The sequence below is a fragment of the Barbus barbus genome (assembly GCF_936440315.1).
Source record: "Barbus barbus genome assembly, chromosome: 29".
NCBI classification, from domain to species: domain Eukaryota; kingdom Metazoa; phylum Chordata; class Actinopteri; order Cypriniformes; family Cyprinidae; genus Barbus; species Barbus barbus.
The window spans coordinates 11,870,011-11,896,565 of NC_136757.1; the positions used below are offsets into that span (position 1 = coordinate 11,870,011).

General features: G+C 37.3%; 1 protein-coding gene across 1 annotated transcript in view; it reads right to left on the reverse strand.

Moving 5' to 3' along the window:
• LOC306849196 (nuclear receptor corepressor 2-like) overlaps window positions 1-26,555 on the reverse strand; it is a 122,528-nt gene that overhangs the window by 39,345 nt on the left and 56,628 nt on the right. Inside the window, 11 exon segments of the mRNA XM_079384061.1 lie at window positions 2,621-2,719; window positions 2,867-2,921; window positions 4,099-4,277; window positions 5,196-5,286; window positions 5,386-5,558; window positions 5,887-5,953; window positions 8,132-8,184; window positions 9,086-9,142; window positions 11,834-11,947; window positions 15,554-15,742; window positions 26,111-26,288. Of these exon segments, the coding sequence (XP_079240187.1) occupies window positions 2,621-2,719; window positions 2,867-2,921; window positions 4,099-4,277; window positions 5,196-5,286; window positions 5,386-5,558; window positions 5,887-5,953; window positions 8,132-8,184; window positions 9,086-9,142; window positions 11,834-11,947; window positions 15,554-15,742; window positions 26,111-26,288 (1,255 nt within the window).

The window sequence follows — 26,555 nt, forward strand, 5'->3', positions numbered from 1 at the left end:
CTGCTGACCCACGACTGCACTGCCAAGTTCAGCTCCAACCACATCATCAAGTTTGCTGATGACACAACAGTGGTAGGTCTCATCAGCAACAACGATGAAACGCACTACAGAGAGGAAGTGGCACAGCTGGCTGAATGGTGTGGCACAAACAATCTGTCCCTCAATGTGGAGAAGACAAAGGAGGTTGTGATGGACTTCAGGAGAAACTCCATTGACCACCCCCCACTGACCATCGACAGCTCGACTGTGGAGAGAGTCAGCAGCACTAAATTCCTGGGGGTGCACATCACAGAGGATCTCACCTGGACCACCAACACCATGTCACTCTCCAAAAAGGCACAACAGCGCCTACACTTTCTCCGCCGGCTGAAAAGAGCAAGTCTCCCTCCACCCATCCTCACCACATTCTACAGAGGCACCATTGAGAGTGTGCTGACCAGCTGCATCACTGTCTGGTACGGGAACTGCAGTGCTGCTGATCGCAAGACCCTCCAGCGGACAGTGAACACAGCTGCAAAGATCATCGGTGCCCCTCTCCCCTCCATCCTGGACATCTTCCTTACACGATGCTCCAGCAAAACCAACAGCATCGTGAAGGACTCCACCCATCCCTCCCACAGTCTCTTCCAGCTCCTACCATCAGGAAGACGGTACCGGAGCATCAGAGCCCGCTCCGCCAGACTGCTCAACAGCTTTTTCCCCCAGGCTGTGAGAGCCCTGAACTCAAACCACCCCGCCCCCCTCTGAAACCCCATGCAAACCTCTACCTCCTGAACATGGACCACCCCCCACCCCAAACCTTACCACACCAAAGAAAAACTGCATGGAACTTTAATTATTTTTTTTTATTTTATTTTATTTATTTTTTTTAATTTATTTTATTCTTATTTTTCTTTACACTATGGACACTCTCCTCTATGTGCACTATGGACACTTTACACTATGGACACTCACACTCTACACTATGTGCACTATGGACACTTACACTTTACACTATGTGCACTATGGACACTTACACACACTGCTGCGTGTGCACAATCTCACAAAAAACTCAGCAATATATGTATGTTTACATGCTCATGCACTACAAATCATCCTGCACTGTTCCCCAACCAGCTGCTGACTCAAATGTCTCTCTTTGCACATGTACAGTATTTGTGAAGCATTCGTATAGTTTGTACTTTTTATCTTCTATTTTTTAGTTTGTATAGGGTAATATTTATGTGAAGCATTCGTATAGTTGTATTTTTTATCCTTTTTAGTTTGTATAGGGTAAATACTTATATATAGTATACTTATAGTTAAATATGTTAGTAGTGTATAGGTTTATAGTGTTTTTTTTACTTCATTGTTGTAATGTCTGTATTTATGTAGCACCGTGGTCCTGCGAGACACGACATTTCGTTCCACTGCATGTCCCCACATGTAGCGGAATGACAATAAAGCTCAACTTGACTTGACTTGACTTGATATACAGACGCACTCATCCAAAGTAACTTGCTTTCTGTTTTTCTGTCTCCCTTTTGTTCATGCTTTCTTTCACCCATCAGGCTCATCCCACCGTATCCCTCGCTTTCTGTGTTTGTGGCACTGGCTGAGAGCGTTTTAATGCGAGCCCATTAAGATCAGGCGATATTTAATGACCTGAGCAGAACCACTCCAGCAGCAGAAGACCAGTAAAACAAATGTGTTTGGGCTGTGGGCTCATTATTCTATCAGCTTTTATTGAGCCTGCTATTATTGCAGGCAGCACACACACACACACACACAGAGCTCTCTTTCTAACAAGTTCACCTCGTGCTCTCCTGCTTTAAAACAAAACACAAACATTTCATACATTCACGATGCAACAGTTCCCCGACTCTCTCTCTGTACGTGACCGCCCTCACACACACATACATACAGAAATGAATGAGTGTGTAAGATCAGGAGAGAATCACTGCAGACTCCAACAGGGCACAGAGCTAGATAATTACTTCATATGGTTTGAGCTCACTTTGAGGTGTGCGCCTGTGATACTCATTAGAATCATACGGATTTATTTTTAATAACACACTCATTAAAAAAAAGCCAAGCCGAATTCACACCGCCACTATAAACACTATAATCATGAGGTACTTGCTGTAAATGAGGGGACAAATCCACAAGCAAATAATAAAGGTTTATATTATATAATATACAGTAGCATAATGCCATTGTCAACATGCTTGAAGTTTTCAGGGCTTATGCTGCATTCCATTCAACTCGGAAAATCGTAATTCCAGCTTTCAAATTGGAAAGTGCAATAGGACACCACTTGATGCAGGACTTTTGATTTCAACACATTCACAGAAGTCTGCAATTGGTTTTGCAGAGAGGTTTGTGACATCATGCAAAACGTCAGGACTTCAGTGTTTCATTGTGCAACATTGCACAATAAGAAATCTGTTTACAATGCATAAAATATCTTAAATGATCTTTTCTGTTGATAATCACACACACCTCAAAAACAAATTCTAGCATTGGCTTTTTGTTTCTTTATACATCATTTTCCAAATAGGAATTTCTTGCACCTAACTTTGAATGAAACAGAGCATTAAAGTGTCAAAGGGCATGCTGGGAGATGTAGACTCACACTCACCTGGCTCCTGCCTCGGCGACGGTAGCTCCTGCGAACAATGTTCTTGTAGTTCTCATTCTTCTTAGTCAGGTAGTAGAACAGGACACACTCAGCCACCGTCTGTGAGCAGACACACACACACACACAAAGAGAGCGCACTTCAAAACTTACTCGTTCTGCTCATACACCCTGAACATATTAATGCACACTGCCTGCAGTGCAAACAATGAGATGAAGAGGATGGTATTAATAAAGACGCAGGTGTACCTTTCTCTCCAGAAAGGAGGCTATCAGGGCAAAGTTTTTTGGGTGCTGGATAAACCTGCAGTGAGGGAGAAGAAGAGCTGTAATACAGAGCAAACACAACCTTCAAATGCTCTATGATCATCTTTAGGTGACTTTTGTGAAGGTGATGAATGTGTTGATTCCTCTGGTAAGGTTCCGCATTGGCTTATGTTTATGAACTAGACTAGACAAGATCTCTCTCTCACTTCCTTTTGCTGCTGACCTCTGCGTCATGATCCAGAACTCTACAGAGCATTTGCCACTCTCAAACCAAATATGACACAGATTGGTAGTACAGCACTGAAATGTATTTCTTTTTTAGCAAAACACCAAAACAGCTTTTATTTAGCCTAAAACAAAAATAAAGGTTTGGTAATTAAATTTCAGTAATTGGGTAATTGAACTCAGGCTATTCAGGGTGTTGTGTTTACAGGTGGTAACCAGTCAGTCAATTTTTTGGGCTACAAGCCAGCTGAACAAATTTTCTCTAGCATCCTTTTTGGTTAAAGTTAAGTGCGCTCACACAGCTGACAGAGTTACCTGTTGCGACTTATCCACATTATGTGCACAAAATCGATGCTGATACAAATCAATCAAAATGTGTCATCAGAGAAGTGCTAATTTATCATTTCAAACCTCTAAATGTATTTGCAGGCAAAATCCAGGAATCTATGCAGCTGGGAATTTCATGAGATGATTTGCCATGTTGACCAATAGAAAGCTGCTTGGTTTAAAAGTGACTTTTGTGTGAGATGTGCTTCATACATCGCTGCACCTTTTTTGTCTGCGAAAATGCATTACATGTTATTTTCATCTTAAATTTTGTGCTCAGGATCATTTATTATGATCCCGAGTCCAAAATGTTTGCCTCACAGCACTTTAAGATTAAAAGCCTGTGGTCATTCTAAAACTGTACAGCATGTTTATTTCAGTTGAATGATCTTTTTAGTTTGCCTGCAGAGGACTGGAGACTGTAAGCCATGCTTACATCAGCATCAGCACAGAGATGTAGACTTCAGCTGTTCACGTTTCACCTAGTGCTGCACCACTAGCCAACTATCAAACATGACCAATGCACACAAACTGCTGAGCTCTCGAAAACCAGGAGAGAGTTGCTAAACCACACGCTGATACATTTCAGTACCGATTTCATAACTCCTCATTCCTTCAAGCAAAATCAACATACACATCAATGCAACGAAGACAGAACATACTTCTCACGAAAAGTGTCCTTCTCCTGTTCGCTCCACATGTTCATGACCTGTCTGTCTTTGTAGACCTTCATGGGATCGTTTATCAGCCCGTTCATGTTGATGAACTTTATCCTCTGCTGCTCAGCATCAAACAGCATGGGAGGAATCACAGCTAACTGACGCATCTGCTTCTCGGAGTTCTGCAGTGAAAGAGAGAAAGAGAAAGATGCAGTCACAAAAATTAAATGAAAATAAATATGCGCCAAAAATCTGATAAACAGTAATGCCAAAAGCAAGGCAAAGACAGTCAGCCAATATGTGGCCACTGAATCTTATGTCTGTGTTTAGGAAGTGCATCAGCCACAAAACCCTACTTGTTGTGTAAGAGACCTTTAGTTGTGAAGCCACTTTGTTATTTGTGCACTTTTTCCAGACAGACACATAAACAATCCTTTTACATTCATGAATATGCTTGTCTATTGAGTCTAGCAACGTTTTCTCCAGAATTGTAACTGCAGTTTTGGTAACATATAAACTACTGTCCATGTTTGGTGAGACATTTACGATGTTTTTGAAGAAGTCTCTTATGCTCAGCAAGGATGCATTTGTTTGATTTATTTTTTTTATTTGAGAAGTATTTTGTAATACATTTTTTTTTTCTGTCACTTAATTTAATGCATCCATGCTAAATAAAATTTCTTAAAAAGAAATCTTACTAACTCAAAATATTTAAAAGGTAGTGTATAATATATGATTTCACTGATATTTTATTAGCCCAAAAAAATGCTGCAAAGGCATATCTTTAACTATTTGTTGTCATATGAACAAACAGTTTTTGCTTCACACACCAAATTGTCAATCACTTGCATTATTTGAGATGGCTAACTTGTGAGCTGATTCATTAAAAGTTTACTGTATGTGAGTTAATCGTTCCTGAATTAGATTACTGTTTTGAGATGTGTCTTGACATTAATTCACGGTACAGTGTTTTTTATCTCCTCAAATTCAAACTGCAAGCTCACAGCTATGGTAAAATATATGCTTCTTCTATGGTGCTGTAGATTTTGCACAGAAAAGCAGTGAAGGAAAAAATCCATTTATGGCAGCTGCACCCCTACCTCTTGCTCTGAGATGCCATCGATGATCTCAGAAACCTCATGTTCGCTGCGGGCTGCTGAGGCCAAACCCCCACCTCGCTGAGCCACTCTACTGTAGAGAAACATATAAATATAGATATAAATACACTTATGAAACCACACATGACCATGCAAAGGTCTCCAAAGCTCACAACAACATAGGACCACTCACTTCTGCATGCGCTCCTGCAGCTCCCTCTGTTTGCGGATCTCAGGAAACTGTTTTTCGTAATACTCCCGCACTTTGCTCTCTTTGGCTCTGCGGCGTGGGTTATTCTCGATGCGCTCAACTTTCTTCTCCCAGGCCTCCATTAGCTGGTCGTAGCGCTGACAGAATTTCTGTTCCTGAACACACAAGTCAGAACATAGAGGGTGAATATCGAAGTCCAGACAGCGTACGCTGCAGTAGACTCATCAAGAGAGGAAATATTAGAATGAAAGTAATTACTAAAAGCTAACAGTTCCAGTCTAGTTTTTAACCACCCCATTATCCAATAACTACAATCTAACCACTCTTTCCTAACATTTAGATCCTCACTGGGATCCTATGTATGGCTATTCTTGTTGACCTAGTACTGAATAAACAAATGTACCCAATATTCAGGTACAGCGAGCAGCAACGGTGCCATCCTGCTGTGTTTTTCTATGCGTGCATTTGAGTGCTATCACTTACCCACTGTTTGCGAGCATGATTTCTTCTTTTGAAATACAGAATGAGCTTCTTCCTCATTGCCTGATTTCTGCAAAAAGAGAATACATAATCATTAAGCAACATAAAATGCTACCTCTAAACTTCAGCTGTGATGCATCTCATCAATATTTGCTTATACAAGAAAGTATCAGTGAGCTTTGTGCGACAGAAAGCAAAGGCAATCATATTTTGCATAGGTCTAGGACCCTAGGACCCCAGATATGGCTTTTTTTGGTCTTATTTTATTTTCAACAGGGTGGAAAAAGTCTGAACACTTGGAAAAGGAACAGCACTAGCAACATACCTAAGGACCAGTAAAAATGTGACAAATTTAAGACAATATAGCTAAAGTTAAATGTTTGTTTGTTTATTTGTGTTTACGAGAGAGTTACCTAGCTAGTTAGCCAACAATACAGGTCAGATTAGTAATCATCTTTAATCCTCTCACATAGCAGAGGTCACGATCATTAATCTACTCACTTCTTGCGTTAATAAATCCTACACAAGGGTGTGCTTATCTTCCAGCACCTCGCACACGGCGTATTTATACCTACATGTTGAGTGAAATCGGCCTGGCACCATGTGCATTTGATGAGACACTGGTGCACTTGGCAGGATCTCTTTGAGTCATTGGTTTGTGTTTGTACTTGTGCGAGTAAGATTAAGTGTGTAGGTGCAGAGGTGGCACTGCATTACACAGCAGATGGCCTGCAGGATTAGCTGCTGTGTGAGATGCACTGGAACCTAGAATGCAGCTCAACGCCCATGATCTACTCACACATCAATTATTACACAAACATTTCCCACTGGTGCTGCTCAGATTGACAAAGCACTCCTGAGAACAAAACACTCAATTGTGTGTGATCAAAGAACAGCTGAAATACATATTCTATCTTTCTCAAACACATTTTTGCCTGTTTGTAAATTATGAAGCCAAATAACCCAAAAGACCACAGAAAGATTGGTAGTAAGGGATTTATATATATTTATATATTTAAATAAAGGCATGATCACACCTGCAAATGCAGATCCACTGTCAATGAAGTACAGTTCACATCGAAGATGTTTTCAAACTAAACAACTTTCTGATGGTCATCGCAGAAAATTTGACCAACTTGAACCCAGGTGAAATCTTTTTTTATTTTAATCATTTTTGTTTCTCCGTGCAAAATGGTCTTCAGCTGCATTATGCAGTGCTGAGAACCAAAATTTCACATAAAAGATGATAAAACAAATTCTGTAAGTGTGGGACTAAATTAAACATTTAAGAGACTGTAATATTAGAATATTTATTGGGCTCTATTAGGGGTTGGATATATGACCAAAATCTTATATCATAATATGAGTAAATTTATTTAACTGTAACAATATATCATCACCATATAGTTATTTTTGCTTAAATCTCCAAGTCTTTGTGAAATCAAAACTTTTGTTACAATAGAAATTTCATAATTCTTGTCAGTATCACCAAAAACTAATACTAGCCTAAAAAAAAAAAAAAAAAAAAAAAAAAAAAAAAAAAAAAAAAAAAACCAAGCTCACTGAAGACAAGTAAACAGACAAGAAATTAATTACAAGACAAAAACTACAGTAGAACAAATAAATAAGAAATATTACATGCAATGTATAAAGTAATCAAATGTATAAAACGCTGCATATTCTTCACTGTGTAAATTAAATATATATTTTTTCTTATTAATGTTACAAAAGTGATTTAGTCAAGAGCAGTGAGAGATATTCTCTCTTTTATTGTTTAACATGAATGACAGACAGCAGGAATATTAGACTGCTGTCACTTTAAGAGCTGCCCAGCTACAATATACTGTTACACATTTGTTTATATGTTTATGAGGATACTTGCAACGACAAGCATTTCGACACACAAGTGTATTTAACTGTTCAAGGCCTATAAAGCATAAAAAAAATCCGTTCAATGCTCCCATGCACCATGAGCACCGTCTTCACGTGTGCACACTTCTCAGACAGCACAGCACTCAGAAACCGTCTCTCAGACATTGCTCGCATATAGTGAAACGAGTTCCCTATCGCTGCTATTTGCATTTCAATGGTAGTACAGCAATGTCACAATCATTATAAACGCTGCAGTAATGAAGGTGGCACATAAATATGATTGTAATTGTTTAAGCTACAGATCTCTGTCTCTCAGTAGACGGAGTTGTTTATGGTTTTGGATGAAACAAAGAGCGATAGAGAGAAGTACACTCACATCTTGATGTTCTCATGGTACTGCTTGGTATCAGACGGCTGGTTATACAAAGGCTGTAGGGGAGACAGATGAAAGCAGTGGAGTTCAGTTTCACACACACATACACCGCGGTCACATCAATGCATCCCAGCTCTGGGAGAACTTCTCTTTTTCTACCGTCCCATTTTTCAGCCAAGCCCAGGAACACAGAGGAGAGTGTCCTCTCCAACACCACATCTAAAACCTTCTGCTATCATCATCATCTCACACTTGTTTGAGATACCAAGCAAAGGATTTTTCCATGGGGAAAACATGCTTTGTGAAGAGATACACTGCCACATCTATGATAAAAGAGGTGGCACCAGAGGCGCTGTTCTATCACCTCGATTATCAAGGCATTGGTGGTCACTTCCTGTTAGGTTTCTAATCTAAGGTAATCTGAGTGTCATTGCACCAAAAGTCTCTGCACGAGGTCAAAAGCCATGTTGTAAACAAATAGGCAGCAGTGCATGTAGTCACACACAGGCTGAAGGAGTTCATATTTCACACTATGGAGGTTATGTTACAGCTGTAGGTTTTCATACACCTCAAATAATACAAATCACATAAAAAAAACAATATATTAAAAAAATAAAAATAAAAAAAATGAATTAAGAAATCAGTTTGTTCCTTTCAGAAAAACCTGTTAAACACTGAACAATTCTGAGTAACACTGCAAAGAAAAACAACATTATAAACATGATTGTGAGATATGTTGTCACAGGATATGATGACATAAACTGAAGACCATCAACAATCGGCTGATGTGTCACCTGGTCCCATTACTCTTTGAAAACGACACTGCAAGAACATGAGCTGAACTGATACAACATATATTTACTCTATTAGCATCATTAGCTCTTTTTAATAGAGAAGATTGATGAAAAAAATAGGGACAATGTGAAAAAGATAATACAAGGAGAAATGTGGACTCACCAGCTCTACACGGGGTCCGAGTCCCTCCAGGATGCGATGAGCCTCCTCTGCCTTTTTCTGTTCAAAAAAACACAGTGCACATGTCATTGGCACATCACCACAGCAACACACCTTACACTCTCTCTAGCGCACACACATAAATATGTGTATAAGGGATGTACTATTAATAGAGCTCTCAGCAGAAGACACTCGCTTGCCCTCTGCCATCAACCTCTCTCCCCTCACTCTTTGTGAAAGAGGAGAGAGAGAGAGAGAGAGAGAGAGAGAGAGAAAGGGGGAGAGGGAAAGAGAAAGAATGCTGGGGAGGTAATCCAATTAGATGCAATAAAGAAAGAAGAATCTATTACATTCTGCGCTGTCTTGCTCAAATGCAGAGAGAGAGAAAGTAACAGAAAGAGAAACAAAAACAATAACAATAGACCTTATGGCTGGCTATTTCGCGTGTCTCTTCCACATAAACATACAAAATGAAAACCCTAAAACTACATTTCCTTTCTCTCTCGCAAACAAAACTCAATGCCTTAAGAGCAGTGATGGGCTTTATTCCATTATTTTGAGATGGGATAAATAGGACACTTTCTACTAGTCATCCATCTGCTTTTCCAGCAATTATCTAAACAGCGTGTGAAATATTATTATGCTCCGAGTACAAGCAGCTCACTCTCTGAAATCAACTTTTTCAGTGAGCAGATCTAATCACCAGATGAAATGCTAATTTTTAACTGCCAATCTCATCTATAATAGGCAAACAATAATCATCCCACCATCATTTTAAAGGGGACGAATCATGGAAAACAGGATTTTTTCCCTCACGAAGCAAAGTCAGATCTTTCACTATACCAAACACATTCATTATAGAAAATAAACTGAGTCACTCAAGTCATATTATGATGAGCACAAACAAATATGACCGCCCACATTTATATAACATCTATTCAGAACACAGCAACGTGAGCCACCCTTACATGAACTACATCTGTAAATTTCACATAAGCAGGGCTGCAAATAGCATCATATTTGAGGGTTGTGATTTGAATAGCAGATTTCTGTTACAATATTTAATTTGAATTTTTAAATTACTAATAAGTAATAATACTACTACTAATAATATTACTTTAAAATATAAACTAAATCAATCAATCAGTTAAACAAATATATTTGGTCAAAATGCATATTTCCATTCAAAATCAATGCTCTCCCTTAATGTGTTTTTCGACATTTGACTGACATAAGTACACACTTGCTCCTTTTTGTAGCTTAACACACACACTAGATGTTAGGGCAAACTATTATCAGTTTTATTGATCAGCTGTTTTATTGATTAGCCCAATGCAAAAAAAGCCAATCATAACAGGTTATTTACACACATGAACCAAATTAGTGCTTTTATTTCCATGGGAGATAGAAAACATCTCTATTTCCATACAAAACCCTTTTTTGCTGCTGAAATGTTGACTAACATTATAAAGTGAACTTCAAAGGAAAATAACATGGCACCTTTAATATGACAATTTCCTCTCCCCACAATGAATCAGCGTGATATCGGCACTTAAACAAAACTACCTTCTGTATTCTATCCCGTGGATTTCGGAGAGCATCGAGCACTTCCTGGAAGAGAACAGGAAGGTGTGAGTGCTCTTTGGCAGTATCACAGCATGAGAGGCCTTAATGGATTAAGAGATGGTGGGTGTGATTAAAAGATCACAGCAGGACAGAAGCCAGAACCACCTGACAGAGGAAATGAACGAACAGACCTGGATACACTTGAGGCAGAGAACAGTAAAAGCCAGATACAATTATGATGAAATGCATGAAGTTTTCCAAAGGGCGTGTTAAAATTTAGAGCTAAAAACGCCCTTCAAGACGCATTCAAAAAGGACAGCCAGTAATCAGATCACTCAAACCTCAGGAGGATGTTTCAGATGCATTCAAGATGTGACACGTGGACTCAGGTGGCCCAATTATTCAATAACCGCAATCATGTTTTGTGTGCCTTTGTATACAGATGTTGGCAGATTATCAGAACTAAAACTTAACATATCAGCTATATAAAGATTTCACATCATATATATGAGACATATAGCCTACAAAATAGCCCCAGTTTAAGACCCTTTGCTGGAATCCTCTAGTCTCTCCCCACTAGAGGGACCACTAGCACATCGATGCTGCAGTATGCAGCATGCTGAGCCACTCTCCATGGCTGCATACCAAATTACACACAATCCATAGTATATAGTATGTAAGCTTGTAATGTAATGTACTGTAGACAAGTGACATGGAATAATGTCAAATCTTTTACTGCTTACACTATGCAACAGAGGGGGGACTGCTGGTAAAACACCAATTCTGGTGTACAGTCTTTAGAAAAATTAAGAAATATGTACTTTGCCATTAAAAACATTAACAATATTTATAGTGCACAATATGAGAATTAAAATGTATCCAGGGGTTCTGTTTGAGAAAGTCTACAGAGATGGAGAAGTGGTGTGATTCAACACAATGGACTGCGTGTTTGAGTCATATGGTGAAGGGGGGGCAGTTCACCATCAGTCGATTGCAGCACCTCATTACACATTTAACATATCGTTTCTCTCATTAAGATCTGTCCCAGCTGTTCCACTTACCAGTTTCTGTTCACAGATGAGCTTCTCTGAACACCAATGTTCGTTTAACATTTATGTGTACTTGTCTAATGCAATATATATGTGCATATATATAACCAGATTCAGTATTTTTTTTTGTTCTCACCCTGTTTTCATCATAGATGATCTGGACAAGGCTGCGGTGTTTGGCTTCACTGGGTGGAGGTGAGATGGTGCGCTCTGGCTCCGGGGGTTTCGCAGCTTCTTCCTCCAGCTGTCGCTAAAAAAAAAAAAAAAAAAAAAAGGCAGAGTATGAAACACCTTCCTAACAATCCTGACTGCTATAAATCAACAGTGACAAAGGTTCAAAAAATAAAATAAGAACTATACTGAAACTCTTATTTATACTGGTAAAAGAGGACCAATGCAACCCTGCAAGAATAAGAAGCCAGACACAACAAGAACGCAATATTATGTGGGCTAATATTAACGCTATCCCCACATCAGAAGCACTGCTAATATCAGACAATAGGGCTGTATACCTTGGAGAACCTGGCGATACGATACATACCTCGATACACAGGTCACGATTCGATACGTACCTCGATACAGAGCTGTCTCGATACGATTTGATACAATGTGACACGATTCGATACGATTCAATAAAAATACATGGGCCAGAGCCAATTTGTTAATGCTGAACACATTTACTCAACAAACAGAACTCTGCATTTTTCTTCAATTTATTGAAGACAAAAGTGCAGGGCTTGACGCTTACCTATTCCCCAAGGAGCACATGTGCTCCTAAGTCAAAAATTTTAGGAGCGCATTAAAAACATTTAGGGGCGCAATGCAAATTTTTCTAATTAGGTGTTTTAGCTTAATAAGGGGATACAAAGAGACATTTACAAGCACCATTATTTAATTTATCAGAATACAGAAAGTACACAAGGTTTTTAAATAATTTTACTTCAGACACTATTTAATAGGCTAATTATGTAATTAGTTATAATCCTATTAAACTGTGTCGGTATAAAATTTTCACAATAATCATTGAAGCTTTTGTCACGGTATATGTTTTTGTTTTTAAATCACAATATATAATTTCTAAGTGAAAAAAAGTATTGTCCTCCTAACAGGTTAAATAACTTTATTAAAGATAATTTACTAAAAGACTTTTATAAAAAATACATAAAAATCTAAAGTAAACAAGTGTTTCAAGATTAGAGTGCAAAAGATTGTTGAAATGAACGAAAGAACAATAGGTAAGTAAGGTCCCATTTATTAACATTAGTTAAAGCAGGTTAACATTAACTAAAAATGTGCAATAGCTAATTGTTGCAGTAGTTAATATTCTTTGTTAATGTTGATTAATAAAAAAATACAACTATGTTAGTTAATGTTAGCTCCATTGAATTATATTAAGACAACTTTTGATTTTATAATGTATTATTAAAAGTTGAAATTAAGATAGCATTATTAATAAATGCAGTCATTGTTTTTTTCATGTTAACTAATGGAACTTGTGTTACTGAACAATAATAACGAATCAGTCGTTGATATATAGATAGGCCCACTGTTCTCTATTATATATCAGTGGATGGGGCCATGTTTAGGTTAGAAAAAATGTTTGAAAATAAATAGCTCATTAAGTCTTTAAGTAAGAATTATTTGAGGCTATTGTGAAGATTAAAGCGAATATAAATATATAAATGACTGAGTGTGAAACATTATTTACAGTTTTAGGAAAGTAGCGCAGCTGATTTGTTTACTGGGTTACCGGGGTAACGGCAGCGGCAGCGCCCTCTAGTGACGAATGTGCGTCATTCAGCGCGTCTTCACTTTAACTCGCTCCGCTTTTCTTCTCATCTGTGCTCATTTAAATTAAACCGTTGCCTTTTTAAAGTTGTAAAGTAATCATATGAGGCTGCATCGCAATTTTTCCATAAATAAACAGAATAAATTAATACGTTTGTTATAGGCTACTGTATAAGTTAGGCTGTTTTGTATTTTGTTTTGTATTCGCACTTGCGCTCCTAAATACATTTTCCAGTTCGCACACATCTATTTTTAGTCGCAAATGCGAGTGAAATGCTCGCACTGTCGAGCCCTGAAGTGCATTATAACAAAGTGCATTTTGCTTAAATATTTGCAACTTTAAGTGCTCTGATTAATTGTACACAAATTGTATTAATCTGGAAATTACCACAAGTCAACATTTAACTTTCCAAGGGTACAGTCTGAGCTCACACAAGCACAAAATCTTCTTCTTATTATTCTTAACTTCTTATTAAATCTTCTTATAATTCTTTTTTGTGACACCATGTACTGCCATAACAGATTTCACTATGAAATCACTTAAATGCTACATCTTGCTTTAACATTTTCCATGAGTTTTTTGAAACTCGCGGGCGCCGCTGCGCCCCCTAATGGCTGGGCGGAGTATCGATACTAAGGGCTAGAATATCGATACTGTATCTTTTTTTATTATATCGGTATGTATCTAAGAATCGATATTTTGAGCACACCCCTATCAGACAAGCTCTCTGATTGGCTAAGGAGCACTAATGCTTTAGCTAAGAGAGTCAGCGAGACAACTTAATAGTCAAAGATTGATGATCAACAGTAATTTCACAGCTTATACACAGATGCACTCAGAAATGCAGAAGCCCTGGCTCCAATGAAATCCTGAAAGGGGCCTCCGTCTTGCAAACATGAACCCTAACTCATATGGATCAGCTCTAGCGCAGGATCAAGACGCTGTGTGTGTGTGCGCGCGCAGAGTTAAAGAAAATAAACGAGCCGTCCCGCCGCCCTCGCAGACAGTCAAACACACGGTAATCTGATATTTTCACTTCTTCTCTCCATCACTCCCTCACTTTACGTTAAAGTTTACCGTACCATTTAATTGCCCCAGATGTTTTAATGCTTGGAGGAAACCTAAGGGGAGAGGAGAGCGATGGATGGGGTCTATAACCTCACTGAATAAAGACGCCAAATAATTTAGAAGAAAACAGTATGGGGTTGAGGGGCAGATGAGGAGAGGTTCATTTTTCTTGGTAACGCGACTGCACTTATACAAGCACTCAGACTCGAAGCCGTTTCACTCCCTCTCCAATCCTCCATCACCCCCTCAATGGACTAGCCCATGGAGCACAGGTGGCTTCGATTTATTGAGCAGCGGTTTGGACACGGTCCAAAACCTCAAGTGAATGAGGGGGTCTGTTTTACAAGACGACGGGTCTGCTTATGTATTTTCTGCAATGCCCTGATAAGCATGACTAGAAATATCTGAGAATACATTCTAATGCAACCTTTAAAAAAATATCCTTGTAATGCATACAGTTACTCTTGTGCAAATTAAAAGACATAAAATAGGCGAATATACTGCAATTATTCCACTGAAATAAGTGACCTAAAATTATACTGCTGCATTAACGCTTGAAGTAGACCACTGACTAATGGCACTGCCAAGAAAAAAGAGAGAGGGAGAGGAAACCGTGAGAGGGAAGGAGACCGAGAGGAAAGAGAGGAAGTGTTTGTAGCCGTGTGGCCTGCTGAGGCAATAACCACACAGTCATCACAACTCCACTCCCCACACACTCATCTACTATTGCTACTACACTAGTGTCCAGATTACATAACACTAACTGCACTGTGGATGAAAAGCATCTACTTATTGCAGCTCTGAAAGCTGTACTTAGAAATAAATCCTTGTCTTTGTCTAAATAAAACGCTTTGCAAATTGTCCTGGTGCTTATTTTAGAAAGTCAACTTTTTCTGAAATAAAACGAAAATGCATTCAATGATCCTTTTTGCTTGGGTTCAAAAGCAGGGACAATAATTTGAGATATCTTAGATTTAAGATAGCTGAGGTGAAGGTTACCTGTTTTTTACGCAGTTTACAGATCTGCTGCTCCACCATGGTGATCTCCCGATCCACTCGGTCCATGTTCTGGATTAGCTCCTCTTTGGAAAGGCGAGAGGGAACCAGGTCCAGGTCGGACTCTATGGGCACTGGGCTCACGGGAGAGATGGGCTCAATCTTTCCAATGGAACTGCTGCTGCTGTGCGCCTATATAAACACACACAACATTGTACTCATTCAAACCAGGTAGATGCTTTATTTTGTTTGTAAGAGTTGTGGTTTCAAATGGTTTTTACTCTAATGAACATTTACCATACAAAACATTACTTCTACTGAGAACTGGTATTAAATTATGAAAGACATTGATAAACTCTGCCATTAACGGTTCTGCTATCAGTGCTGGAGAAATTAAGAAAATACACATACATGTATTATTGTTATATAGACATTATCTTGTACATTCTACTTGAAATTTAACTTTGTTTCCTTGTTTATGTTCTTACTGTATAAAGTATCTTAATGCATAAAAAAAAAATGCCTGCACACTGGTGCAAATAAATAAATAAATAAATAAATAAATAAATAAATAAATAAGGTACTTTTTATAAAAAAAAAAAAAAAGTACACAAGAATACCGTTAAATCACCGGATCGACTAGCAGTATCGGTAAGAGTAGTAATACCGTTAAAGCCTTAACAATACCTTTACTTCTGATATTTACTTCTGCTTAAAATCATGACAATTCCATATAGGATGACCTTTTGTTGCTAGCAATCTGCTATTCGGTACCACGTGTGTTTTGTAATATTAGTACAGATTAAAAATATTATTTCATAATATTAACAAGGCTTTCCTGTAGCTCAAACAGTAGAGCATGGTGCTAGCAACACCAAGGTCATGGGTTCGATTCCCAGGGAAGGCAAGAGCTGATAAAATGTAAAAACTGTAACTTGAATGCAATTTAAGTCGCTTTGGATAAAAGCGTCTGCTAAATGCATAAATGTAAATGTAACATAGAATATGTTGAGATGTTGAAACTTTAAAAGAACCGCATTTATTTGAAACAGAAATGTTACAACAGTCACTTTTCATCAATTTAATGCGTTCTTGCTGAAAAAACTTTTGAATGGTTGTTAAATAAATCATTAAATGAAAAGGTTTTTATTATTACAAATTAAAATACTTGTTTTACAACAGTCAGGTAAAAATAAGTCCCACTAAAACAAGCCGCATCATTTGAGAACTCCAAGTCCACAGCATAAACACATTTCAAGGTTTCATGCTTGTTTGTTTGTGCATTTGAACAAACCCCTAACCTCAAGCATGAGCAATAGCAATAGTGATGCATGCCTTGGCAAGCACCAGTAATTAACGCCATTCACTCAGCATTTCAAGGTTTTGACATTTTGGGTTCCTGGAAATAGATACAATGCACTCGTTCTTCTCTCGTTCAGAACTATGAAAAACATGGTTACAACACAGTACCGCTTAGAGACCGTTTAGCGGTAAAAGCCTCACCTCTTATTATAAACTGGTGAATACACACAGCAGATCAGTGTTTAAGGCTATTGAATATTCAGCTAGTTTAAAGTGTGGTAAAGAGCCTTTGGGTTCATTCTCTCACATGAAAAGAATGTTACATAAGAGTAGCGTTCAGAGAGGGTGTCTGCTATTCTCTCTCACCGCCCCTTAAAGATCACTCAGGCAGATGCATGGACAGGACACAATCACACAACAACAACGAACAAGACTAAACATAAAATATAATAATATTATATATATATATATATATATATATATATATATATATATATATATATATATATATATATATATATATATATATATATATATATATATATATATATATATATATATATATATATATATATATATATATATATATATATAATAACCAGTTTTAACCATGAAATAACATTTAAATAGATTTAGGCTATAATTTATGATACAATAGACAAAGTAATCTTTCATAATTAATTTCATCTTTATGAAACCCCTGACAATTAAAATGTGTTGCCCCAATTCCAGATTGTCCGTGGAAAGAGGGAGACAAAGCCCAAATGTCCAAGGACAGCCTGAGAGCTCTGCCAATATTCAAAACATATTCCTAGAGGCATTCCAAACTTAAGGCGGGATTTAACACTTGAAAAGGATTTGATAGAGGAGTCACTTTAGGACTCAAAGCTGTATACACACTCACTCACTCTCTCTCACACACATGGTGTAGAATGAAAAGTGCCTTGTTAACCCCACACAATTACTTTCAAGGACAAGCACTATAATCCTGCCAAGCCTCAGTAACAAGAACCAACCAAGAATCAGAAATGTGTGTATGAGAATTAAAACCCCAAGCAGCTTTACATAAACACAAACCTTAGTGCCAAGACATGGATATGCACTGCAGTAACCTTCACACAAACAGATACAAGTGCCAACACACACACACACACACACACACAGATGGACTGAAACTCCTTTTGCAGGGTTAAAGTGGGTCAGAGACGAAGGTGTGGTGTGTGTATGTGAACTAAAGGTGTGTTGAGTGCTTATCACCATTTATTTCTCTATGAAGTGCTGTTCAAACATACACACATTCAAGTTTATTTAACACCTATAAGTGCATTTGTGAGACTTATTCATTTATCAATCAACAAATGCTGAAAGACACTCACCAGTAAGTGTACAGTTCAAAAGTTTAAGATCGGTGAGATTTTTAGAAATTTTAATTTCAGCAAAGATACATTAAATTAGTTAAATGCTGTACTTTTTAACTTTGTATTCATTGAATCCCAAAAACAAGTACACATTACAGTTTCCACAAAAATACCAAGCAGAACAACTGTTTTCAACATTGATAATAATAAGAAATGTTTCTTGAGCAGTAAATCAGCATATTAGAATGATTTCCGAAGAATCATGTGACACTGAAGATTGGAGTAACGATGCTGAAAATTCAGCTTTGCATCACAGGAATAAATGACTGTGAATATTAAAATGCAATTTGAGCATGTGAGATGATTTAAAAATTTATTTTAAAGTTTATTAAAACCTTTTTTTGTCACACTTTTTCATTTAAGTTTTAATTTCAACTGTAAACCTCTGTTTGGCAGCACTTTGCTTACCAAATATGAAACGTTTAAATAGAGTTTTATGCAGAAAAATTAACCATTTCATAGCACACTATTACTGCTGGATTTTTGTGTATTCAATTGTTTAGACATTCTTTTTTAATATAAACCATTAAACAAAGCATTACAAAGCATTACAATAAAATAAAATAGATTTCATAGTTATCATAAGAGACTTCTTTCAAAAATCTTAATGAAATCGACCTTGACAGTACAAACTCATTTTCAAAACAAACATTCAAAATATAAAATAACCTTATGACACTACAAAATCCTCAAGAAAAAAATTCACAGATCACATGATGTGAGACATTTCTGCTGAACTACTTAAATGCAGTGATATTTTAACTGTGATTATGGAATGACTGTACAGTGCGTTCTGGTGACATTTCCAGCCACCACTTCTTTCTACATGAATGCTCCCAGCTGCCATGACAACAGCTGTGGCTAAACATCTCTCCACTGTGGACATACAAGCACGTATTGTGAGTGTATTCACATTTCATATCTGTTGTAGATCCATTTCACGCACCATTTCATGTTACAGACATGAATGATCCCTAAAAACATCACAGTAAAAAGCATTACTAGGGCACCCAGAACTAGGAATGACTACTAACGACCAAGCAACTGCCAACACACAGCTACAAAGCCACTGGCAGTGCAAATGGGGTTTTAGCGATTGATTTTGGCCAGATGGAAAAATCCCATTTTGCACTGGATTCCAGGCACATCTAAAGACCTAAAGGTTGAGCCTTTGCCAAGCCTAGTAAGAAACTCCCGAACAACCACACAAAACACCCTAGGATCAAATTTCTTCAGAATCCATTGTTCATCCCAGAATAGACGTGCATTAGTCTGATGAACTTTCAAGAGTATGTGAACATGTAAAATCTAGTTCTGAGCTCAATAAAACATTTATGAATCATAGGATGTCAGGGTAACATGAGTCATCTGGCACCCTGAGCTGTAACAAGCCATTAGACACAGACGTGCTGGTTCACACCTGTCAGAGTGCTGCAGGTATGCTGAAACGGCACACAACACACACTTGTGTGACTCTTCTCCTCCCTGAGCTTTCAGTTCCACTCGCTCAGTTTCATGAGTGTTATCGAGTGTGACAGCTCTTACATAAAGAGGATGAGAGATTTCCTATGTCCACTTTGACTTCAGTGTCCTTTCAAATGTCCGGCTGTCTGTCTCTCACCCAAACGCGCTGAAATCCTCATGTAAATATCCTCAACCACTCAACCGTCACATCTAGGTCAGATTCATTACTAATTAATTACTATTGCAAAATGGCTTCCACTTACACACACACAGTTCTGCCTCCAAGCCCCATATTCTTATGGCTGCTAAAAATACACAAAAGCTTTAGGGGGAAGTCATAACAACTAAGCACAACATCTCTGATCACACTGACCTTAGTGCTTGCACTAAGGGTGTAATCATTCTGCCCTTTACATCATGCCACAAGCAGGAGGTGTGATCACAATGACCTTAATCCTGCTGCACACACACACAAACTCAGAGATCAGAGATGCACATTAAGAGGTGTAACTCAACTGTCCTTATATCGATTTCTCGATTTTAATCGATTCTCATTTTCATGAAATTATATTGATTATTAAATACCAAGAATTGATTAGTCTACCCGGTTTTCCGTTAATGAACATAACATTATATAGCGCACCTCCCATCCAATAAATCTAAAAAATAAAAAAGCTTTGTTACTTTTGATGTGAAAAGAAGTCTCAGATTTCAAATTCTGCCCATTTTAAAACAATACTCAAACAATAAATGCCATTTTGGCGCTGTTGAATGCAGAGTGACAGATCGATAGCGCCTCAGCTCAAGAGAAGCGGCAGTGTGAAGAGCGCGTGAACGGATGATCATCTCCTCTGCTTTGAAAGTGAAAAGTGAAAGTGATGTGTCATGTGGCCAAGTATGGTAACCCATACTCGGAATTTCAGTTTGTTAAAACTGCGAACTCAGTGCAATCCAACAAGTGTATTCCATGACAAAGATGTTATCAGTCACTCAGTATGTACTTTTAATAAAGTTAAAATGTTTAATATTTATGAATTCGATTATAAGTGTATCCATTTCATTGCGAGTGCAGAGCGCTTCCAGAGAGAGCCCGCCCACACACGCTTCTGATTGGCTGTGATATTTGATTGACTGTCACGTTGCGCTGCCGCGTCGCGTGTAGTGTGGACAGCCAAACTGCATTTCGCTGGAATCCTGTCGTGTTGCATGTAGTTAGGACATGGTGTAAGTGCTCTGCGATATGGATCGATACAATGTCTGTCGATACGATGCATCGACATCTGAAGCGCACGCACACAGACAGCCGCGTCTACACGGCGGATATACTAAATTGAGCTCTCTTCCGCTTTTTTGTGCATGGATGAATAAATACAGACAAAATTAAATCAAAATGCACGTTTTGGCGAATATCCTAGTAAACACAGTCGGTTAGGCATGTCTTAACGTAAACAGTTGGGAAAGAAAAGGCATGTGTATCAGTATATTAAATCCGTGCTTTCGAAAAGCAAAAACTAGCTTTCGTGAAAGCAAACTAATAATAAATCTAATGTTGTCAAAGAAAAATACAAGTGCTCACTGCTCCTGACTAAATAACCTTTGTGACGTCAAAAATTATTAATCTATATTTAATTTATACAGTGAACAATTTTACATTTGATTACATTTATGTAGCGTACCTGAAAATGTATTTTAGACTTGAGCTGAAAACCCTGAAAAGCACTGTTTATTGAACTTGTGTCTTTGTATATTTTCTGCTATTGCTTGTAATTTGGTTATCTGTAGAAAAGATTTTTAGCACTGAGCCCATAGTAGCAGCCAGAATTGTTTATCCAATTGCTTATTTTTCTTTATTATTTAAAAGTGAAAATTTCAGATAAATGTTCATGTTATATATTTTGGCTGCATTTGTGAGTTAATAAAAATGTAGATGTTTGTTTAAAATAGGTATAATATCATAATATTGATCGATATACTCCTCGAATCAAATCGTAATCGTATCGTAGAATTTTTTGAGACACTGGCAAATATCGTATCGCTGGGTATGAGAATCGATATCGTATCGTAACGAACCATCCGATTTACACCCCTTACAACACAAAATAAATATGAATAAACATCCAAAGGTAAGTTCAAGAGTACAACTTACTGAAATCCATATTCTGTCTCATGTTATCGATCAATCAGTGTTTTAACCACGGAAAGACGCCTATATATGGCTTGTAAGCAATATGTCAGGAAGTGTCACATTTACCTCAGAAAAAACATAGGCCTATTCGGTGACCATAAACTTGTTAGTCAGCTAGAAAAATAAACTATAGAGAAGAGCATTTTTCGAAATATATGCACCATATAACATTCATTATAATTTTTTTTTTTTTTTTTACTGTTCTTCAATGTTTAATTTATCTTTGAATAAATCAGTAAAGTTTTTATGACAGCCACCATTTAAATGTTTATATTTCCAAAAAAAAATAAAAAATCTAACTGGCGTAGAAATATTATGTAATTGTAACTATTATTATAGGAACTTCATTGAGTGTAATTTAAGTGTTCGTATACAAATCAGTTTATTTTAACCTTCAATATTATAGTAATGTAGTACCAACTGACTCTTGTGTATATTTTACAGCATTAGTTGAGAGATTTTCTTTCCTTGAGTAAATTTGGCATGTACTGTACCTGATATATTTATATCCAAAATAATTAATATTGAATCGAATTGGTAATCGAATCGAAAGTTTGTAAATGAGAATCGAATCGAATTGTGAAATGTGGAAAATTGTGAAAAAAAAAACTGCTATTTCCTCAATTTAAGAATGAAGTTAAGAATATTTTGTGTTGCCAACAACATTTCATAAGGCTTTACCAAAGAAAAAACTTCAGAAGAATTAGAATTCCTGAAAAGAATGTAAATAACCTCTTTAAACTCCTATTTAAAATCCCAGAAATCCCAAGGCGGCTTGCTTCAATGTTAAGCACATAATTTAGTAGATTCAGTAACAATTTATTACATAAAAAAATGACTCAAAAAGGGACCACATTTGTTCTGTTATAATTACAACATACAACATGGGTTTTCTAAATGGTTTGTTTTCAAGAGTTGGAAATACAAATACATTCATACCGCATAGAAAATTAGTCTTCAATATTTTTGGTTCATTTTTTATCTTTATCAGCTGATCTTTATAATTTTTTTTAATCATTTAGGACCCTGGGACTTCATGATATGTTATATTGCAAAGAATCAATTTCTCTTTGGAAATTTTAATGTGAATTTCACTTCCGGGGCTGAACTGCTGTGGTGGTCTATAAAGCACAATGTTACAAAAGAATGTAGAGATATTTTCAGGTTCTCTCCTGACAGGCTTATCTGTCCACAAGATAAGACCGTTCTTAAAGCCAAGATTTTACAGCAAATGCTTCAAAAATTTAGCAGGCAACATTGTGACTCTTCCTGCACAGTTTGACTCATCTACTGGGTCTCATTGTTCCTGTGAGGAAGAGAATAGTGCGAGTTTCTTAAGCAGTCAATAAACACTCTCAGCACTGGCTATGTGATGCACACTTGGCAAAACCTGATACAGTCTGGTGACACCTACAGTTGTAAAGCACCTGAAATGGATCTCACATGGTTTGAGGCAGCAGTATGTTGTTATAGAGAAGCTGCATATATTCCACCTACACACACACCCTTCACAGAGCCCCTGACCTAGAAAAGAGAGTTCCTAAGAAGCTGCAGCGTTATTCCAAACATCTGCCTGTGCCATTTACCGTTACACCACATACATGTTAATTCCCTCACAACCGAACATATAAAACCACAGCTGCAAAGTCAGAGGTTCTGGTATTACTGACATAACTCTTTAAGATGCAATCTTTTAGACACTCACAACCCAAACAGTATCTACACACACATGCTGGATCCCAGCAGGCCTGTGTGGTGGTAAATGGCAATGCTGGCCGGGATGATAAAAACGCAGGCCAACGGAAACAGACAGGCTGAGTTACGAGGCCAATAAATATGGACTAAGTGATAATCTGCTGAACAGACTTATTATCGCTCTTCTCTATAGTCGGATTAATCCACGTACAGCATGCAGCATCCTTTCTAGCCTAATCCCACAATAATCACAATGCATAAACCTGAGGATTGATTCAGAATCAGTTAAAGCTCTGTTTGCCACAACAAATGTTAAATTTAAAGATACGTATTAGGTGTGGGAGCTAAAAATCTCAGCTGTAGTGTAATTCTCTTATGAATCGATCCTGTAAACATCTTAGGCTAACTCTTTTTTTCTGCATTTGTACAATAGAGACAGTCATATTCTTTTTGCTGCCAATTACATACAAAACCATTGAATAAGTATACAAACTTAAGGTTTCATGGGCGAAATACAAGGGCAATGATGTACTTGACAATGTATGTTGGGCGACTTAATAGTTTTATGAAAAAACATTTGAACGGTAGTAGGGGTGAGCGATATGACCAAAATCTTATGTCACGATACGAGTCATTTCATTTCACTGTAACAATATATGTCATGATATAGTTCTTTTTGCTTTAAATAAGGTCTTTGACAAACATTTTTGATACCATATTTCTTTTTCATAAATAAATTCATAATTTTTGTCACCAGTGTCATTATCACCAAAAACTAATAGCCTAGATTAAATAATAATAATTAGGGATGTTTTTTTTTTTTAACCGTTTAACCGTTAACTGACCGATAAGAATTTTGACAGATTAATACAATCAGTTAAACTGTTTAAAGTCACTTATTTATGTTTTTTTTTAGTAATTTATCAAAATATTTTAAAAGGTTTGCTGCATGGTTCAAATAAGCTATGCGTATAAAATGCTATAAGTCGCATTTTATTATTTCATTCAGAAATAGGCCGACACGAATTATAGACATTATAATAAACACTGTAAACATAGCTAGGCTATTTTAGTTCCCCTCACTCCACAACAAGTCCTTTCAATTAACAGTAGGCTATTTAGAAAAGTGCAAGAATTAATGCAAGAAGCTTTAGCTATATAAACGACAGACCAAAACGAAAAAAAAAAAATATTATATATATTTTTTTATATAAACAAATAAATAAGAAATGCTACATACATTGTATAAAGTAATTAAATGTAACACTGCATATTCTTCACCGTGTAAAGTAAATATATTTTTCTTATTATTAAAGCTACAAAAGTGATTTAGTCAAGAGTAGTGCTGGGTGGTATGACCAAAAATTTATATCACTGTTTTTCAAAATTATGCGGGTTTCACGGTATATGACGGTATTTTTTTTTTTTCACGCATGACCTGGTGTTAACCACATTTTCTACTGATTGTGAGAGAAAGTGCTGCAGTAAATTGACTTAGAAAAACAATTGTCATTTTAACTGAACTAGTAGTGGTGCTTAAAATTTGTTATTTAGTGTTTCTATAAAAAAAAAAGTAAAAAACTAAAACTAAAATAACAACTGTGACAACGAGCGTTATTGTGGTGACATTTCCACGCCCCGAAACATGACGCAGAACGAAACGAACTGTGATTGGTGGTCAAACAGACTCATGGGCAGGCCTTGGCCAATGAAAGCTACCATAGATTCCAGCTACGCGAGACTGTTATGTAAGACTCTCTTGCCCGGTCTCTTTCTTTGTGTTTTTGTGAGTACGTCAAATACAGGTGCGCATCCATTCAGATGAACTGAAAAATAGCACAGATCACTTGATGGAGAGCCTGAAGCACTCAGAGTGTTCGGCGAGTGAAAATATATCTGTGATAAACTTAAACTCAGCCTCCAACTCACACACTGGCGAGTAAGATCTAACAATTTATTAGCCATTGGCTAATATTAGACCATTTAGTCGCCCAAAGTGAAAATTTAGTCACACTAGTGATTTACTCGCATTGTAGACATGTCCCGCTTAGTAATACAGCTGTGCCCTCAGCACAGTGCAACAATGAAAAGGGACCCTGCTGCGCCGCGTTCCAAACGTTGATTAAGCGACATGCATACGGTATTGCGGTATATTAAAAATTCACATCATAATAAAAATAAACAGGTATTTGGTATGAACCGGTATACCGCCCAGCACTAGTCAAGAGCAGTGAGAGATATTCTCTCTTTTGTTGTTTGAGTAACATGAATGACATACTGCAGGAATATTAGACTGCAGTCACTTTAAGAGCTGCCCAGATCCAATATTCTGTTACACATGTTTTTTTTCTCAGCTTTTTGCGTTCACTTAATACCTAAATTACTGCATCTTTATTCCACCAAAAGGAGAACATATCACATTAACTATCAATAGTTATATGACATCTGGGTATTAACATCTATGATGAAAAAACAAAAAATGTAAATATTGCAAACCTTTGCCATTTCCTCAGCTCCACCCACGGTGAGGGGCTGACGATGAGTTGAGTGACGAATAAGAGACTCTGTCCCGATTTCCAAGCGAGGACGCTTCATCTCTGTGTATTCCACATCTGACTGGCTGCTGGGGTCCTGTAGGTAAATGTGTTCATATCGGATGTGGGGTTCTTGACCTCTGTAGGGGGAGAAAAGAGCAAGAAGTGAAGTGAATTATGGGTAAGAGACAGACATTAGTTTGATCAAAAAGAACGTCAGGATTAAAAGGTTAACAAAGCAGTTTTGTCTTTTTACACACACTGACATTTAACAGCAGTTACACTAGAAGACCACAACAGATCTCCGGTGGGTGTATAAGATTACAGTAATACAAAATGCTTTAAATTCATAACGAGGTCAAGACTTGATTTTATCCACTGGGAATTAATAGGATCATGAAAAAGGG